General features: G+C 32.5%; 3 protein-coding genes and 1 long non-coding RNA gene across 6 annotated transcripts in view; 3 read left to right on the top strand and 1 right to left on the bottom strand.

Annotated features, from left to right (window-relative positions):
- LOC127706007 (sulfotransferase 1C2-like) overlaps positions 1–19,963 on the bottom strand; it is a 180,437-nt gene that overhangs the window by 76,191 nt on the left and 84,283 nt on the right. The gene's annotated exons all lie outside the window — the stretch shown is intronic.
- LOC127706004 (sulfotransferase 1C2-like) overlaps positions 1–19,963 on the top strand; it is a 131,730-nt gene that overhangs the window by 108,400 nt on the left and 3,367 nt on the right. The window contains exons 4-5 of the mRNA XM_052210399.1: positions 8,934–9,037; positions 13,884–14,052. Of these exons, the coding sequence (XP_052066359.1) occupies positions 8,934–9,037; positions 13,884–14,052 (273 nt within the window). The remainder of the gene's footprint in view (positions 1–8,933; positions 9,038–13,883; positions 14,053–19,963) is intronic.
- Positions 5,540–19,963, top strand: part of LOC127706005 (sulfotransferase 1C2-like) — a 151,469-nt gene continuing 137,045 nt past the window's right edge. The window contains exons 1-2 of the mRNA XM_052210400.1: positions 5,540–5,623; positions 6,983–7,149. Coding sequence (XP_052066360.1) covers positions 5,580–5,623; positions 6,983–7,149 — 211 coding nt within the window. The 5' untranslated portion in view covers positions 5,540–5,579. The remainder of the gene's footprint in view (positions 5,624–6,982; positions 7,150–19,963) is intronic.
- Positions 11,207–12,496, top strand: LOC127706011 (uncharacterized). Its single transcript, XR_007984149.1, has 2 exons — positions 11,207–11,342; positions 11,799–12,496. It is a non-coding gene; the product is annotated as an uncharacterized LOC127706011 (long non-coding RNA).

Below are 19,963 nucleotides of genomic sequence, written 5' to 3'. Positions count from 1 at the left end.
GAGTATTACAATAGACTTCTATAATTTTATTGTATCGTATTGTTCAAAGAGTTTTTTTGGAAGACAATATTTCCATTAAATGTCTTTCAGTTTATTCCACAAATAAAACTTTCATTTTTTTCTGTATTATTTGATTTTTACTAATATCATTTTTCATACTTAAATACTCTTCAATGTCTGTAGTAAGCTTTAGAGATTTAAATATGTTGGCAATTAAATCTGGTGCAGAAAAATGTGTACCATTATTGGAATTGACTTTCTGATAATAATTTTCACATTTTATAAATATATTAAAAAACACCTAAAACAAACTTTGTGTCAAAATTTGCTATACACGAAATTTTTGACACCAATATAGACGACGGTTTAAATAAGTATTTAATTTTAAGGTCATCTCACGGGTGACGATAGTCATTTTGTCAAAGTATTTGTAGAAAGAATAAGCTGTCAACAACGATATAATGAATTCCATTTGTCTCCCTTTTTTTGTTGAAAATCATGTTTAAAAATATACTTATATCCCATCGCTAATTCAGCTTATTAGTCAAAAGGAAATAACTATAATTTTTCAAAAAAAAAAAAACGGAATTCCATAATATTATGGAGTTTGCTAACTGCCCCGACTGTCTTTTGGACATTGGAAGTCGTCCAGGGACTTGCTTAATAGGCCCTACATTATTTGTGTCAATTTTATGCTTGACAATATTGGTCAGACCTATGTCATACTTAGACGTACAAAATACATTTTTGTTTCCATTCATTAATTTTTGAACTATTTTGGTGTTATTCTTGGGTCAGCTGGTCATGGCATCTGTTCACCATATCTTAAAGCAAGGAAATATTAAGAAGGTGGTCATCTCCTTGCTAAAAAAGAATATATATCTTGATCTGGTATTTATGCAGCTGTTGCTGCTAATGTATTTATTAAATATGGTTTGGGGTTGATCACTCACATTGATGACGCTCATGAGGGGTATTCCCCGTTGTCCATCAGTACAAAGGGACTTGGCGACAAACACCCCTTTATTTTGTAGGGATTCTGTGAATGAATTAATTACAATAGTAATACCTTTCAATATGTTTTTTACTGGTTTGCCCTGAATTATCATTTCTGACGTTACAGGTTTGGATATATCTTTATCAACTGTTATTATAAGCAAATTTGGTAATTGGCTCTCTAACTTACAAAGCACAGTTTGGTCATTTATAAGAATGGTTTGATTATTTATGTCAAGGATGCAATGGTTCTTTGACATAAAGTCATATCCAAGTACTGCTAGTATTTCTACATCAGCTATTAACATGTTTGTTTTAGATTAGCTGGTCGCTTTATTACAAACGTACTGATAAGCTACCTAGAGGGATCACAGGACTATCATTTGCCATACGGAGACTACAATGATACGGGACCAAACGTTTTATTGGATATGATTGGGTAATTCATAAAAAATAGAACTATAAACACTCATTGTAGATCCTGTGTCAATCACACAATACACATCTTGGTTAAAGATGTCAATAGTAATGAATAAACTGTCTTGTCTTTCATCTGAAATAAAATCGGTCTTTTTTCAAATTTTTGACTTTTAGCTGAAAGATAACCCCATCTTTCAGCTTGTAACAGTTTCCCTGGTTGGTTGGATTATCTCCCTTGCCCCTAAAATCAAGGTCAGATTTGTAATCTTTGATTTCATCCAAGGCATTTGTTTGTTTAACTAATCTTTTTCTCTATTTTATAATGCATTCAGTATAACCAGATAACAATATAAAAAAACCCTGATGAGCGACTTAGATTAATGCGGGGTCCCCCCTATTTGAGATATTTACGGGCGTAGTAAAAATGTACTTTACGGACGTAGTATTTTGTTCTTGGCGTGTGAACTAGGTTAAAAATATAACAAGTCAGGTCAGGTAATAATCTATGCAAAGTTGTTGCGGGACGTACCAATTATAACAATACGTTATAATACAAGGTTGATACGACTGTTACTGGATTGCGCTTGATAAATAGATAATCAGGATAGGTTATGTTTAAAGATAAGCTATATTTAACATATACATGTTTTTTATCCTTTCCATATTTCAAAGTAAATGTATTTCATGTAACATCATTTCTAGTATAACACACAAAAGTAAAGACTGAGCAACACGAACCCAACTTAAAAAACAGGAGTGATCTTAGAAGCTATGGAAGATTAAGCAGATCCTACTTCCATAGTGACAACCGTCCTGTGGCTCGTAGCAAGTAAAACGTCGGTGACAAGTTGCATTCATTAACGAAAAAAGAGGACGGTATCGACATTAGGAGAATTCGGGATGACACCCCTTCTACCAACCCTAAATAAATGATAGAATTTGGTAAATCCCAAAGTTTTTGTTCAAACATCGTGGTAAATTAGTTAGTTGGTACTTGCATATGTCTTATACATCTGTCTTGTACATGTTGAAAACTATTTGAAATTGACCAAATTCTATCATTTATTTAAGAGTCGCACTGATCAAAGTTGGACCTAAGTATAAAAAAGGGGCGTGTTACGGGTTGTGCGTTTGGACTGTGGACCCGATACCAGGGCAACTAGAAGATGGCCGCGAAATTGCGGTAATATTCACATAAAAAGGGGGAGGTGTCCAGACGTCGGGTGCCTGTGTATACACATAAAAAGGGGGAGGTCCTTTCGTCTTACTTTCACTTGGATTTTGCGGGCAGTACGTTGACTGAGCATGCGCGAAAGCGTACAAGACACGGATCGAAAACAGTGTTCGAATTTGGATATCTTCTCAAAAATTGGCGGGTTTTTTTGTGGAAAAAAAGATTGTTTCAAAGACAAATTTAGGTGGTACAAACACTAAATTTATACGTCATATCACAAATATTTCCGACTTTGTATGGTTTAAAAGGAGTTGCGGTTCAATGAAATCTGTCTCTTCCTTTAGTAGTATAGATAATTATTAACATGAATAAACTAATTACAACTCTTGTTCGTCCTTTATCCAGAAAATTTACTTTACCGGTTTAAAAGTTACGTTGATTCCTTTGGAGTCACGTATTACGTAATTGGTTCAAAATTGTTTATATCTAAAAAAAAAAGATTGGACATTTCATCATATATCTTCGTTTGATTTTCACATCATCGCATTTAAAAGTAAATCAGCTTTTTAGGAACAAAATTATTTGTTAGTGAACCAACTCCTTTCAAAAGAGAACTTGATCAGTATTTCATTACATTTGATGATTTTTGTTTTCAAAATAAGCAATTTTAACAAAAAAATAAAATCAGAAAAATACAGAACAACGAGGAAAATTCAAAACGGAAAGTCCCTAAATAAATAGCAAAATCAAAAACTCAAATACATCAAACGAATGAATAAGAACTGTCGCATTCCTGACTTTGTACAGGCATTTTCTTATGTAGAAAATGGTGGATTAAACCTGGTTTTAAAGCTAGCTTAACCACTCACTTGTATGACAGACGCTTAAAATTCCATTATATTGACAACGATGTGTGATCAAAACAAACAAACACAATAGGTAAAAATGTCAAAAATTGAGGTACAGCAATCAACATTGTTTCATAATCTTAATCACAATAATAACAAACAAATACGTAACAAAGAAACACAAATTGGCATATAGACAAAGCATATTAGCAAAAATGAAAGACAAGAATACAAAAATTTACCATAGCACAATATTAACACAATGACGGGATGTATAAGTACAGAGCCATGTCATATGTAATAAAGAAACACACAAATACATATAGACAAAGCACATTAGCAAAAATGAAAGACAAGAATACAAAATTTTACCATAGCACCATAACACAATGACAGGATGTATAAGTACAGAGCCACATCATATGTAATAAAGAAACACAAAAAAGGCATTAAAGACAAAGCACATTGATTAAGCAAAAATTTACCACAGCACAATAGCACAATAACGGGATGTATAAGTACGGAACCACGGGAAGGTTAAAACAAGTATTGATGAACATTATCCGTCCATGACAAAGGAAAGCCAAATAGTATGTTATATATTATAATTAGAAAAAAAATATTATCAATAACTACTAATTCTTTTATTTGGTCTGTTGAAAATAAATTATACTGATTTTTCTTCCAAAGTAGAATTGAGAATGCGAAAACCACTTATTTAAAAAATCAATTTCACTGTAAAATTTAAAAAAAATCTTATATTATGTTGATCATAACAGGGCAAGAATTTGAAAACATAACTTTGTCCCCATCCCTCCCGATAAAAATACTTCATCCATTCCGAATCTTATACACACATATTTATATTTTCTTATATACCTATATGAAATTATTTTGTTTCAGAACAATAGGTCGTTCTTTCGAAGAATCAACCCGGACGATACCATGTTTCAATGAAATATGATCCAAGGCATTAAATAATTTCCTTGATAAAAATGCAAACTATAATTTACTGCAAAATTATATTCGTCAGTTAGTTTTTTGTTGCCGATTTGGGAATTTAATTTTTAAAGTTCAATCTATGATAGGTGTAAGAAAAAATCGTCATTTGTCAATTGATCGCTACAATACAGAGACATTATCATATCTGTTAGATGAATTTTAATGTAAATCTTTCATAACACTTTAAAATAAAGCCAGATTTAACATATTCGTGTGTAAGATTTTGAAAATCTTATTGATTCACACTGAATAAGTTGATTGATTGTTGGTTGCTCAACGTCCAGTGGCAAATATTCCATGCATGTTCAGGACGATATACACTGAAAAGGAAATCATACTGTGACCTACATGTATTGATATTCGTTTTCGTGTTACATGTACATGTATCACGATTTCGTGCTCCCTTCGTGTCAGTTTTTAACTTTTTTACATTTATGTATACCTTTTACTCTATCAAATGATCAACTAATAAAATATTTTTATATTCTATTGAATAACATTCACGTACCTCACAATGGGGTCGGGTGGGGGTGGGGTATATAATTATATCCTGATTATCTGTTAAAAAATGTATTGCTATTAAAACCTGAACGCATTAGAAAGGAATATCCCACTTTAGTGTGGTCGGTAAAACAGGATGCTAAATTTTGCAAATCTTTATAAAAAATAATATTTGTTGACGGTAGATAAGTCAGATAATGCATATTTTAAGGTTTTTCTTGTCGTATAACGCACCCCGGGGGTGTCAGGATTGCCCAAAGGTCTGTCCTTTCAGTTGGTCAATCCTGACACCCCTCGGTGTGTTCTACGACAAGAAAAACCTCAAAATATTCTTATCGTAGAACGCACCTCGGGGTGTCAGGATTGCCCAAAGAAAGACCTCCCCACGGTCTGTTTTTCATTTGATCAATCCTGACACCCCTCGGTGTGTTCTACGACAAGAAAAACCTTAAAATATGCATTATCTATAACATTTGTAATTATCAATTTAACTGACATAGTCGTCGTTCTACTTGTTGCCCTTTGTCACAGTTATTATTCTCTGTGTCTGCATTTATAAACCTTCGTAAACATGCACTTACATGTGGATAATACCATAGCATCACAAACATTACCTGTACACAAGTTAGCAACTTATAATGGCGGATGCACACGATGTTCCACTAAAATTACATAACGAAAGGTAACATTTATTGTTTAATACTTATATAATTATAATTCTTATGAAGGGCTTTATGCTGTTCATAGTAAAATAATGCGCTAATCTGACGTAAAAGAAATTCTGACATCTATACAATAAGAAAAGTTTAAGCTTTTAAAGATGTTTACTCTATCGTTTGCAGATGATGCATATTATGTATATGCATTGCAAGAAAGGTGTTGTGAGTGTTGTGTTTTTAACAGTTGTTGTATTTGTTACGGTGGACATTTGGTTTAAAGTGGATTAAGACAATAATGGTTGACTGATATAGAGAAATATTGTATTTCCTTAGTTTTCTTTCGACCTTCAGTAGAACCCTTGACAAAGTAGGTCGCGGAATGTATAAATCATAGCCTCGACCGATCGGAAATGTAATATGAAATTCGATACCTTGTGTAGAGAGAGTGTTGCACTATCTGGAAGCTAAAACTCTTTCAGTAAATATTCGAGGGGTCTTAAATGTTGCAAGGCTTAATTCATATCTCTGTCCGATGTTTACTAATTTTCCAGTGGCAGTCTAATTCTACTGCTCTCTTTTCCCGGTCGACCACTATTGAAAAACCTACCTATTGTTTTTTTTTTTTGTTAATTTATCCTCGTCTTGAATTTGCATCAAATTTTGCCACCGGACGGTAAGAAAACCAAAGTCAATCAATAAAGTGGATTAATACTGCATATGCACGATGAAACATACTTTTGAAAACAGTTTTACCAGTGTTTTCATGTAGCTTCACGAAAAACCATAAAAAGAAAATATGTTTGTTAAACTATTTTCAAATGTTTCTTATTAACGCAGCTTTCGGCTACAACGGTTTATCTACTTTCTACGATTTCCGTGATAAGATCTACGATTTGCAGTAAAGTGTCCATAGAAGTAGACGGCAAACAACAACCAATCAACATTGGTGGTCTTGTTATGTTAACAATAGTAATTAGTCATTAATTCATTCGAACATAAACATGTTAAAGATTGGTGAATCAGACTGAATACGTCATGCTACCAAAACTCAAAAGACATTATGTTATCTGCTGATGCAGGTGCTGCTGATCCTCCTGAACACACGAGTGCACCCGTGATTTGGGTTTGGTTTGTGTTTTTTTTTTTTTCATAATTTTTTAGTATAGTACTTTAGAGACTTTTGTTAGTCCTCATTATTTTAGCCATGTTTTTTTGTACTCCCGCTTAGTATCGTGACTCCTATGTACTGCCAAGAAACGTTCGTACGTCAAAATATGCTCGACGTTTATGTCGTTGATATTAAACAGCTGTCAGAAACTCTCACACCTAATTTATATTGTTTTTTTCAGGTTTTTTCAGGTTTGTTCTTGTTTATTTTTCAGCGTTATCGATTCCGATCTGGTGATTTATCCGTTTACTCGACTAGGAGAGGAAACATTTCTTTCGGGGCCCCTCATCACGGAACATGGTATAGAAAAGTATTTAGAAACTGTTCGGACACTCAAGACAAAAGACACAGATATAATATTGTGTACAACTATGAAATCAGGTTTTTTATTTCTGCCAATTCTTATGATAAATGATGAACATCACGTACGACCAAAAATGAAATATCAAAGTTGATGGTTCTTATAACTGTTCATTTCCTATTAACAATTATGTATTATCTATATAAAAATTAAAAATATCACAATTATTGGCGTATTCTCATAGAGGTAGCATGTACTATGTTTTTACTTGATAATTTTTTATCTAGTTTTTTTTTTATTTATTTTTTTTCTCAATTTTGAAAAGATGAAAAAGGAACGCGTACTATACACAACTGCGTACTTTATACGATAAATACGGTAGAATAAAGAAATGCATGAACATGATGGATGTATGATATTTGGAGGTTGATACGGGATGATCGAACTTTCTTCATTTGTATAAAATACTGCCAGTCAACGCATCTGGTCTGTTGAATGTGTTCGTTGGATACCGCTATCACATGTTTGAAAAAGTTGAGTTATCTTGAGGAAATTTGTTACGATATTGTTTTATCAATTATTAATGTGAGAAATTTCGGAATCTTTGCAAATTTAGCTAATATTTCAAGTAAAACACCTTTTATTGTATTCCGTGTTTATATCTTAATTTTTCAGATCGGACCGGTTTTTGGTGGGGTTCATGTTGTTTTTAGGTTTCTATGTTGTGTTTATATACTAATATGATCTTATGCAATGGCAAGTCTTGGTTTTGAGTCGGTTGATTTCGACTTACAAATTTAAATACATCACTTTGGTAACTTGAGACTTTCTTTAATATAATTTGGCAATCGTAATGATATTAAGGGTCAAAGTTATTGAGAAAAAGTCTCACATTTATTCTAGGAAGTCCCAACTTGACTTTTTTGTGCCATTATAATTATGTGTCCAACAATTATTAAGACTATATATGAATCAATTTCGTCTGCTGTTTTATAAATATCAAATTTAAGTTTTGTTTTAAATCTGCACCTTCGCTTTGATCAAGCCAACACATATAAAGAGTTAAACAAACATTTTTTTACAGGTACACACTGGTGCCATGAGATATTGTCCATGTTACTCTCTCAGTCTGTAGAATATAATACAAAAGGTTCTTTACATCACATGATTTTTGAATTAGTTTCATTCATCTTTGATAAGTTAGATGAAGTAGATGACCCTAGACTATTCACAACACATTTGCCTTTACATCACCTACCAACTCATCATGTGAAAAATGGATACAAAATTATATATCTGAATCGTAATCCGAAAGATAGATGGGCTTCTAATTACACATTTCTTCATGGCAAGCTTGGAATTCCTGATTGGACATGGAATGAATTCTTTGATAATATGATCCTTAAAGGTATACATATCATACTTGTAGTATTTAATTCATTATCACAATAATAGAGAATGATGGAATTGCAGCATTGTACTTGAAGTCACGGATATTTTAAACTAAGGATGTTGTGATGTGTCAGCACGGAGTGTCAAGTGCCTTTGACCACTCTGCACACTGTAGAAAAATCAGAAGTATGGTATAATTCCCATTAAGACAACTTCAACCTGAGTTTAAATGACGAAGATAAACTATCACAGGTGACCTTACGGTATTCAACAATGAGAAAAAGCCATACCGTATAGTCACCTATAAAAGGTCCCAACATGAAAAATGTGAAACAATTCAAAAGAGCAAAACTAACAGCCTAATTTATACTTTATCTACAAAAATCACAATTCATTCAGTTACACATTCAAATGTTTTTTTTTGTCAATTAATAATTTTAAAATTGTATATTCTGAATTTATTTCTTTTCAGACGACTTACAAGGAGGTTGGTTCAACTATACAAGGGAATTTGAAAAGGCGGCACAAACTAAAACAGCAAATATACTACCAGTTAGATATGAAGATTTGAAATGTGTAAGTGTGCAAACAACTATATTTACATACTTTTAGGAATAAAACTAGAAAAGTCCTAAAAATTCAATTTACCATCATTCAGTTGGCCACACACTGTCTACTTACAGATGCCTAAATTGATATTTGTTTTCTCCAAAAAAACTTAAAATCGTTTGCGGTAGGATGACATTTTCTAAAATGTACTTCGGTCATTGCTTCACCACTTCAATAAAATTACAATAAGCATTCAGTTCTGTTATAATAATAAATAGTTGCTATTATTACATCAAATAACATCCACGCATGGACTTAACAAAAGCATAGATATATCTCCTCGGAGTCACCATTGGGCCTTCAAGCTCATTTATCATTTAAGTTTGTAAAAGAGGGACGAAAGATACCAGAAGGACATTCAAACACATAGATCGAAAATAAACTGACAACGCCATGGCTAAAAAAGAAAAAGATAAACAGACACATAAGATCTAAGGTGCTCCGGAAGGAAAAGAAGATCCTGCTCCACATGTGGCACCCGTTGTGTTGCTCATGTTATTACAAACCCGGTAAATAGTCTAATTCGGTAGGTCACATTCGTGAAAAGGGAACGGGATTGTAGTTACGACATAAGGAACATACATATTGGATATCATCTGTGAAACAGATATTCCATAACGGTCAACCAACTCGTGATGGCGTCCGTAAAATTTACGAAGGGATGATCAAGTTCACCATTTGGAACTCTTGGTTTAATAGCTTCCTCGTGAGCAGCAACCACTTGTAAGTCACTGGTATTCGTAAACCAATCTACAAAAAAAAATGTATAAAATATAACGGATTTCATCAAATTGTCGTTTGTGATCGCTTCTCTTTGTCGCTTACACAAACAAATGTAAATATTAAATGGTTTGACACTAGACTTTTTTGGGGGCCTTGGTACCATGCTGTTCGGTATCAGTCAAGCCTCCGTGTTACAGGCCGTACTTAGACCTATAATGGTTTACGTTTATAAATTGTGACTTGGATGGAGAGTTGTCTCATTGTCACACATATCGCCACTTTTTATATCTGAAGTATACTTTTCCTTGTTTTAAGGATTTTCGCTCCTCTTTGTTTTTTTTAATTCTTGCAGATATTCGGAATCCACGGTTTTATCAATGTAGTGCCATTAAAATATTGCTCAAAATGCCCACACATTTTTTTTACATACATGTATACTTTAAAATGCCATATTTGAAAATCTGATGAAATCCTTGTTATTTTTGATAGCTTATGAAAGAAAACGGTGCCAATGTTAAATATATGAAGGTAAAGAGAGAATCACTTCCCGTCAATTTTTCGATGGCATATATCTCTAACAAGCATACGGACCCTGCAAAGTTTTTCTGCATTTTTAGATCTTGTATCCATATACTTCCAATTTAGATCAGTCTTTTGAAAAGCTTGTTATTTTGAAATGGAGTAACAAACATCCTCATTCGAAACTCGTATTACCTTAAGCTAATTTTTTTATTTTCTGTTTGTATAAAAAATATTTAGTAGACCATAAGCATTTTGATGTAGATGTGTTGTGTCCGTGTATATAATCATATGTTGAGCATTCCAATCTGTACACTATTCCTTGTTTATTTTAAACAAGTACGTACTATCTTTAAAACAAATTCAGATTCAGCATTTCAAACAAACCATGAAGGCTTATCTTTTCACTTTTTTTTCAAATTTTCTCAAATTTTCTAACACTTTGACGTCTTTAGCCTGACCATTTTGAAAGTTGTATATTTGCGCTTTTCTCTAAAGAATAAGATTTATATACTGGTACTCAATTGAAGGTAAATATGTATTAAGATTTTTATACACAGGACTATCTTTGAATTGAAATATTCTCTTACATGCATCTTTTGCTCGTTTTCTATTATAGAAATATATTCGGAATCCTCGGTTTTGCCTCCGGGTGCAGGATTTTCTCGCTGTGTTGAAGGCCCATAGGTGGCCCTCGGCTGTTTTCTGCTCTTTGGTCGGGTTGTTGTCTCTTTGACACATTATCCATTTCCATTCTCAATTTTATCTGTTACATTGCAAGTGGTATAATTTTTTACAATATCAACCATCACTTCTAGAAAATGATACTCTTATAAAATGTCTTCATATCTTTGTTTCAGCATCCGTTTTCAACGATTAAAAAAAATGGCCGAGTTTATAAATGTCTCGCACAATGACGATTTCATTAAAGAGGTGATAGAGAAGTGCAGTTTTGATAATATCAAAAAGCACAAGTATGATTCCACAAGAATAATTGATCCCAGACATGATTCGACAGTATTCCGAAAAGGTAATATTATACCAATAGATAAAGTGATTTCTTATATGTCTACTGGTTATTTGTATTGGGTTACTGTTATTTTGATTTTTGATAAAAGTGTGTATCCTTAAGATATAAAATATTGAAAATCTGGCGGGAAATGATTCTTTCTAGATTTTTTAAGAATTTTTTGTCTTTCAAAAACCATGAATAAAAACCCCCAGATTTTATAAAAAGAAAAAATTAAAAATGGCTTTTAAACTATATAATATAAAAAATGAAAGGATTAGTAGGGTTTAAGCGGGCAAATAAAATTGAAAGGCCCTTCATGGATAAAACCAGAGAATTTTGAATATCTGACAGGAACTCATGTTTTACCTTATTCTTGATATAATAATCTCCAATAACCAAGTCATTTAAGGCAATACCCGATCATGTTAAAATTAGTTAATGTTGGTAATATAATGTTTACTTTTATCGTTTTAGGTGTTATAGGCGACTGGAAGAACTGGTTTACTGTAGCACAAAATGAACAGTTTGATGAAATATACAGAGAGGAAATGAAGAACTGTGATGTTGACTTTATCTATGAACAATAATCATGAAATTGATTATCATTTTTTTTTGCTGTTTATTTTACCGTATTGTTGCCGTAACTGGATGGTTTGCAATAACTATCACAGTTATAATCAAAACATGTATTTCTAACAACTGTCAATATCATGAGTATAGATCCACTGTATCATTGGTCAGTATACAAAACGGTCCAAGGGTTTGTTTGGATATAGAATATAGCTGTCACTGGATTTTCTCCTTTTCCGGAAGTAACACCATTCAGTTGTTAATTTGGAAGTCAGTTTAGTTCTATGGGATGTATACAGTCGTAGATACAAAGTCATATACGTCTATAAATAATAACAAAACGTATGCGTTTAAAGATTAAGCCAGAATTAACTACGCCTTAAGCTATTTTTAGTAAGGGTGATTTTACAATTGGATATAACCCTTAACTTACCTTACAAACAGAGAAATTACATAAACATATTTAAGGTAGGATTGCTGTAGGCAGTACTCTAAATTTATTTATTGTCTGCCTTTATTTTAAGTTTTGTCAAGTTCGAAATGCATTCAAGAAAATAGTAAGTCTTTTTCTGTTTTGATATATGAAATTTAACATGATAATTAGGTCTTTCCACTTTTCTGTGGAAAGACCTATTGTATTTGTTCTGATTATTATTATTATTATTATTATTATTTTTTTCTTCCGCCTAATTTTTTTCTTGCGTAAAATTTTTGTTTCGTAAGATGTCGCTTAGATATTTCTTATATAGTATCATACAGTTTATGCGCTTTTTATTTTCACCCATTCTAAACCGAACAATTTTCTTTGTAGGAGTTATCTCCCTGAACACTGTTTTCCTTGTGATTGCATCTCCTTCGTAACAAATAAAGATATCGACAAAATTCTTTTTCTAAATTATTTGTTACATCCTCAGGAATTTTTGCCTAATTTGGATCGAAGCGATCCAGTGAGATCTTAAAGGAGTTATCTGCCTTTATCAAATTAATTTGTCGTTATGTTTTTGTAACACGTAACCGTAAGCCGTATACAAAAAAAATTGACCAAAATGTTAGTCGCGACATGATATAACTGGAATTTTTTGTCAAAATGGTACGCGTCATTGTTTTAGGGGTTCCATGCCACTGAAATAGTAAAATGAACAAACTGAACTAATTATAGCCTCAAACTTTGCAGCTATCATGATGTATACATGCATCTTGTCTTAATTTATCAACCAAGGTCCACCATCCTCCACCTCCCCTCCCCTCTCCCCCTTTTTTTTCTTATTTTTTTCTTCTTCTACTTTGAGGAATCCCATTTCGCCTTGAAGTTCAGTCCTGTACATTTTACTGTAAAAATGCAATCCTTCTGATTTAAAAACTTCTTAAATAGAAATTCATTCCTGCAAAAATCGGCTCCAATTCATATTCCCGTTAAACGCGGTCCGCTTGATTGAGAAATAAAATTCAATGACGTAGAAATTGCTCCCAAGTTCGTAAATATTGATGAAATCCTACAATCAATTTTTTTAATCATGCATTAAAATACAAATCTGTGCTCCCGTAAACATGTGTACGTAAGATGCAGGCATGATCCGTCATCAATGACCTGTAAATAATAAAACCAATAGTGATCATGTTTGTCCGATCAGTACACATGTGCTCTGTTCAACGGTCTTCCCTGAAAAGAAATTAATTTTTTATACACAGGACTATCTTTGAATTGAAATATTCTCTTACATGCATCTTTTGCCCGTTTTCTATTATAGAAATATATTCGGAATCCTCGGTTTTGCCTCCGGGTGCAGGATTTTCTCGCTGTGTTGAAGGCCCATAGGTGGCCCTCGGCTGTTTTCTGCTCTTTGGTCGGGTTGTTGTCTCTTTGACACATTCTCCATTTCCATTCTCAATTTTATCTGTTACATTGCAAGTGGTATAATTTTTTACAATATCAACCATCACTTCTAGAAAATGATACTCTTATAAAATGTCTTCATATCTCTGTTTCAGCATCCGTTTTCAACGATTAAAAAAATGGCCGAGTTTATAAATGTCTCGCACAATGACGATTTCATTAAAGAGGTGATAGAGAAGTGCAGTTTTGATAATATCAAAAAGCACAAGTATGATTCCACAAGAATAATTGATCCCAGACATGATTCGACAGTATTCCGAAAAGGTAATATTATACCAATAGATAAAGTGATTTCCTATATGTCTACTGGTTATTTGTATTGGGTTACTGTTATTTTGATTTTTGATAAAAGTGTGTATCCTTAAGATATAAAATATTGAAAATCTGGCGGGAAATGATTCTTTCTAGATTTTTTAAGAATTTTTTGTCTTTCAAAAACCATGAAAAAAAAACCCCAGATTTTATAAAAAGAAAAAATTAAAAATGGCTTTTAAACTATATAATATAAAAAATGAAAGGATTAGTAGGGTTTAAGCGGGCAAATAAAATTGAAAGGCCCTTCATGGATAAAACCAGAGAATTTTGAATATCTGACAGGAACTCATGTTTTACCTTATTCTTGATATAATAATCTCCAATAACCAAGTCATTTAAGGCAATACCCGATCATGTTAAAATTAGTTAATGTTGGTAATATAATGTTTACTTTTATCGTTTTAGGTGTTATAGGCGACTGGAAGAACTGGTTTACTGTAGCACAAAATGAAAAGTTTGATGAAATATACAGAGAGGAAATGAAGAACTGTGATGTTGACTTTATCTATGAACAATAATCATGAAATTGATTATCATTTTTTTGCTGTTTATTTTACCGTATTGTTGCCGTAACTGGATGGTTTGCAATAACTATCACAGTTATAATCAAAACATGTATTTCTAACAACTGTCAATATCATGAGTATAGATCCACTGTATCATTGGTCAGTATACAAAACGGTCCAAGGGTTTGTTTGGATATAGAATATAGCTGTCACTGGATTTTCTCCTTTTCCGGAAGTAACACCATTCAGTTGTTAATTTGGAAGTCAGTCTAGTTCTATGGGATGTATACAGTCGTAGATACAAAGTCATATACGTCTATAAATAATAACAAAACGTATGCGTTTAAAGATTAAGCCAGAATTAACTACGCCTTAAGCTATTTTTAGTAAGGGTGATTTTACAATTGGATATAACCCTTAACTTACCTTACAAACAGAGAAATTACATAAACATATTTAAGGTAGGATTGCTGTAGGCAGTACTGTAAATTTATTTATTGTCTGCCTTTATTTTAAGTTTTGTCAAGTTCGAAATGCATTCAAGAAAATAGTAAGTCTTTTTCTGTTTTGATATATGAAATTTAACATGATAATTAGGTCTTTCCACTTTTCTGTGGAAAGACCTATTGTATTTGTTCTGATTATTATTATTATTATTATTATTATTTTTTTCTTCCGCCTAATTTTTTTCTTGCGTAAAATTTTTGTTTCGTAAGATGTCGCTTAGATATTTCTTATATAGTATCATACAGTTTATGCGCTTTTTATTTTCACCCATTCTAAACCGAACAATTTTCTTTGTAGGAGTTATCTCCCTGAACACTGTTTTCCTTGTGATTGCATCTCCTTCGTAACAAATTAAGATATCGACAAAATTCTTTTTCTAAATTATTTGTTACATCCTCAGGAATGTTTGCCTAATTTGGATCGAAGCGATCCAGTGAGATCTTAAAGGAGTTATCTGCCTTTATCAAATTAATTTGTCGTTATGTTTTTGTAACACGTAACCGTAAGCCGTATAAAAAAAATTTGACCAAAATGTTAGTCGCGACATGATATAACTGGAAATTTTTTGTCAAAATGGTACGCGTCATTGTTTTAGGGGTTCCATGCCACTGAAATAGTAAAATGAACAAACTGAACTAATTATAGCCTCAAACTTTGCAGCTATCATGATGTATACATGCATCTTGTCTTAATTTATTAACCAAGGTCCACCATCCTCCACCTCCCCTCCCCTCCCCCCCTTTTTTTTCTTTTTTTTTTCTTCTTCTACTTTGAGGAATCCCATTTCGCCTTGAAGTTCAGTCCTGTACATTTTACTGTAAAAATGCAATCCTTCTGATTTAAAAACTTCTTAAATAGAAATTCATTCCTGCAAAAATCGGCTCCAATTCATATTCCCGTTAAACTCGGTCCGCTTGATTGAGAAATAAAATTCAATGACGTAGAAATTGCTCCCAAGTTCGTAAATATTGATGAAATCCTACAATCAATTTTTTTAATCATGCATTAAAATACAAATCTGTGCTCCCGTAAACATGTGTACGTAAGATGCAGGCATGATCCGTCATCAATGACCTGTAAATAATAAAACCAATAGTGATCATGTTTGTCCGATCAGTACACATGTGCTCTGTTCAACGGTCTTCCCTGAAAAGAAATTATTTTTTTATACACAGGACTATCTTTGAATTGGAATATTCTCTTACATGCATCTTTTGCCCGTTTTCTATTATAGAAATATATTCGGAATCCTCGGTTTTGCCTCCGGGTGCAGGATTTTCTCGCTGTGTTGAAGGCCCATAGGTGGCCCTCGGCTGTTTTCTGCTCTTTGGTCGGGTTGTTGTCTCTTTGACACATTCTCCATTTCCATTCTCAATTTTATCTGTTACATTGCAAGTGGTATAATTTTTTACAATATCAACCATCACTTCTAGAAAATGATACTCTTATAAAATGTCTTCATATCTCTGTTTCAGCATCCGTTTTCAACGATTAAAAAAATGGCCGAGTTTATAAATGTCTCGCACAATGACGATTTCATTAAAGAGGTGATAGAGAAGTGCAGTTTTGATAATATCAAAAAGCACAAGTATGATTCCACAAGAATAATTGATCCCAGACATGATTCGACAGTATTCCGAAAAGGTAATATTATACCAATAGATAAAGTGATTTCTTATATGTCTACTGGTTATTTGTATTGGGTTACTGTTATTTTGATTTTTGATAAAAGTGTGTATCCTTAAGATATAAAATATTGAAAATCTGGCGGGAAATGATTCTTTCTAGATTTTTTAAGAATTTTTTGTCTTTCAAAAACCATGAAAAAAAACACCCAGATTTTATAAAAAGAAAAAATTAAAAATGGCTTTTAAACTATATAATATAAAAAATGAAAGGATTAGTAGGTTTTAAGCGGGCAAATAAAAATGAAAGGCCCTTCATGGATAAAACCAGAGAATTTTGAATATCTGACAGGAACTCATGTTTTACCTTATTCTTGATATAATAATCTCCAATAACCAAGTCATTTAAGGCAATACCCGATCATGTTAAAATTAGTTAATGTTGGTAATATAATGTTTACTTTTATCGTTTTAGGTGTTATAGGCGACTGGAAGAACTGGTTTACTGTAGCACAAAATGAAAAGTTTGATGAAATATACAGAGAGGAAATGAAGAACTGTGATGTTGACTTTATCTATGAACAATAATCATGAAATTGATTATCATTTTTTTGCTGTTTATTTTACCGTATTGTTGCCGTAACTGGATGGTTTGCAATAACTATCACAGTTATAATCAAAACATGTATTTCTAACAACTGTCAATATCATGAGTATAGATCCACTGTATCATTGGTCAGTATACAAAACGGTCCAAGGGTTTGTTTGGATATAGAATATAGCTGTCACTGGATTTTCTCCTTTTCCGGAAGTAACACCATTCAGTTGTTAATTTGGAAGTCAGTCTAGTTCTATGGGATGTATACAGTCGTAGATACAAAGTCATATACGTCTATAAATAATAACAAAACGTATGCGTTTAAAGATTAAGCCAGAATTAACAACGCCTTAAGCTATTTTTAGTAAGGGTGATTTTACAATTGGATATAACCCTTAACTTACCTTACAAACAGAGAAATTACATAAACATATTTAAGGTAGGATTGCTGTAGGCAGTACTCTAAATTTATTTATTGTCTGCCTTTATTTTGAATTTTGTCAAATTCGAAATGCATTCAAGAAAATAGTAAGTCTTTTTCTGTTTTGATATATGAAATTTAACATGATAATTAGGTCTTTCCACTTTTCTGTGGAAAGACCTATTGTATTTGTTCTGATTATTATTATTATTATTATTATTATTTTTTTCTTCCGCCTAATTTTTTTCTTGCGTAAAATTTTTGTTTCGTAAGATGTCGCTTAGATATTTCTTATATAGTATCATACAGTTTATGCGCTTTTTATTTTCACCCATTCTAAACCGAACAATTTTCTTTGTAGGAGTTATCTCCCTGAACACTGTTTTCCTTGTGATTGCATCTCCTTCGTAACAAATTAAGATATCGACAAAATTCTTTTTCTAAATTATTTGTTACATCCTCAGGAATGTTTGCCTAATTTGGATCGAAGCGATCCAGTGAGATCTTAAAGGAGTTATCTGCCTTTATCAAATTAATTTGTCGTTATGTTTTTGTAACACGTAACCGTAAGCCGTATAAAAAAAATTTGACCAAAATGTTAGTCGCGACATGATATAACTGGAAATTTTTTGTCAAAATGGTACGCGTCATTGTTTTAGGGGTTCCATGCCACTGAAATAGTAAAATGAACAAACTGAACTAATTATAGCCTCAAACTTTGCAGCTATCATGATGTATACATGCATCTTGTCTTAATTTATTAACCAAGGTCCACCATCCTCCACCTCCCCTCCCCTCCCCCCCTTTTTTTTCTTATTTTTTTCTTCTTCTACTTTGAGGAATCCCATTTCGCCTTGAAGTTCAGTCCTGTACATTTTACTGTAAAAATGCAATCCTTCTGATTTAAAAACTTCTTAAATAGAAATTCATTCCTGCAAAAATCGGCTCCAATTCATATTCCCGTTAAACTCGGTCCGCTTGATTGAGAAATAAAATTCAATGACGTAGAAATTGCTCCCAAGTTCGTAAATATTGATGAAATCCTACAATCAATTTTTTTAATCATGCATTAAAATACAAATCTGTGCTCCCGTAAACATGTGTACGTAAGATGCAGGCATGATCCGTCATCAATGACCTGTAAATAATAAAACCAATAGTGATCATGTTTGTCCGATCAGTACACATGTGCTCTGTTCAACGGTCTTCCCTGAAAAGAAATTATTTTTTTATACACAGGACTATCTTTGAATTGAAATATTCTCTTACATGCATCTTTTGCCCGTTTTCTATTATAGAAATATATTCGGAATCCTCGGTTTTGCCTCCGGGTGCAGGATTTTCTCGCTGTGTTGAAGGCCCATAGGTGGCCCTCGGCTGTTTTCTGCTCTTTGGTCGGGTTGTTGTCTCTTTGACACATTCTCCATTTCCATTCTCAATTTTATCTGTTACATTGCAAGTGGTATAATTTTTTACAATATCAACCATCACTTCTAGAAAATGATACTCTTATAAAATGTCTTCATATCTCTGTTTCAGCATCCGTTTTCAACGATTAAAAAAATGGCCGAGTTTATAAATGTCTCGCACAATGACGATTTCATTAAAGAGGTGATAGAGAAGTGCAGTTTTGATAATATCAAAAAGCACAAGTATGATTCCACAAGAATAATTGATCCCAGACATGATTCGACAGTATTCCGAAAAGGTAATATTATACCAATAGATAAAGTGATTTCTTATATGTCTACTGGTTATTTGTATTGGGTTACTGTTATTTTGATTTTTGATAAAAGTGTGTATCCTTAAGATATAAAATATTGAAAATCTGGCGGGAAATGATTCTTTCTAGATTTTTTAAGAATTTTTTGTCTTTCAAAAACCATGAAAAAAAACACCCAGATTTTATAAAAAGAAAAAATTAAAAATGGCTTTTAAACTATATAATATAAAAAATGAAAGGATTAGTAGGTTTTAAGCGGGCAAATAAAAATGAAAGGCCCTTCATGGATAAAACCAGAGAATTTTGAATATCTGACAGGAACTCATGTTTTACCTTATTCTTGATATAATAATCTCCAATAACCAAGTCATTTAAGGCAATACCCGATCATGTTAAAATTAGTTAATGTTGGTAATATAATGTTTACTTTTATCGTTTTAGGTGTTATAGGCGACTGGAAGAACTGGTTTACTGTAGCAC

Source organism: Mytilus californianus, unplaced genomic scaffold (genome assembly GCF_021869535.1).
Source record: "Mytilus californianus isolate M0D057914Y unplaced genomic scaffold, xbMytCali1.0.p SCAF_6, whole genome shotgun sequence".
Taxonomy (NCBI): Eukaryota; Metazoa; Mollusca; class Bivalvia; order Mytilida; family Mytilidae; genus Mytilus; species Mytilus californianus.
The sequence above is the reverse complement of the archived record's forward strand: the minus strand, read 5'-3'. Positions and strand labels throughout refer to the sequence as shown.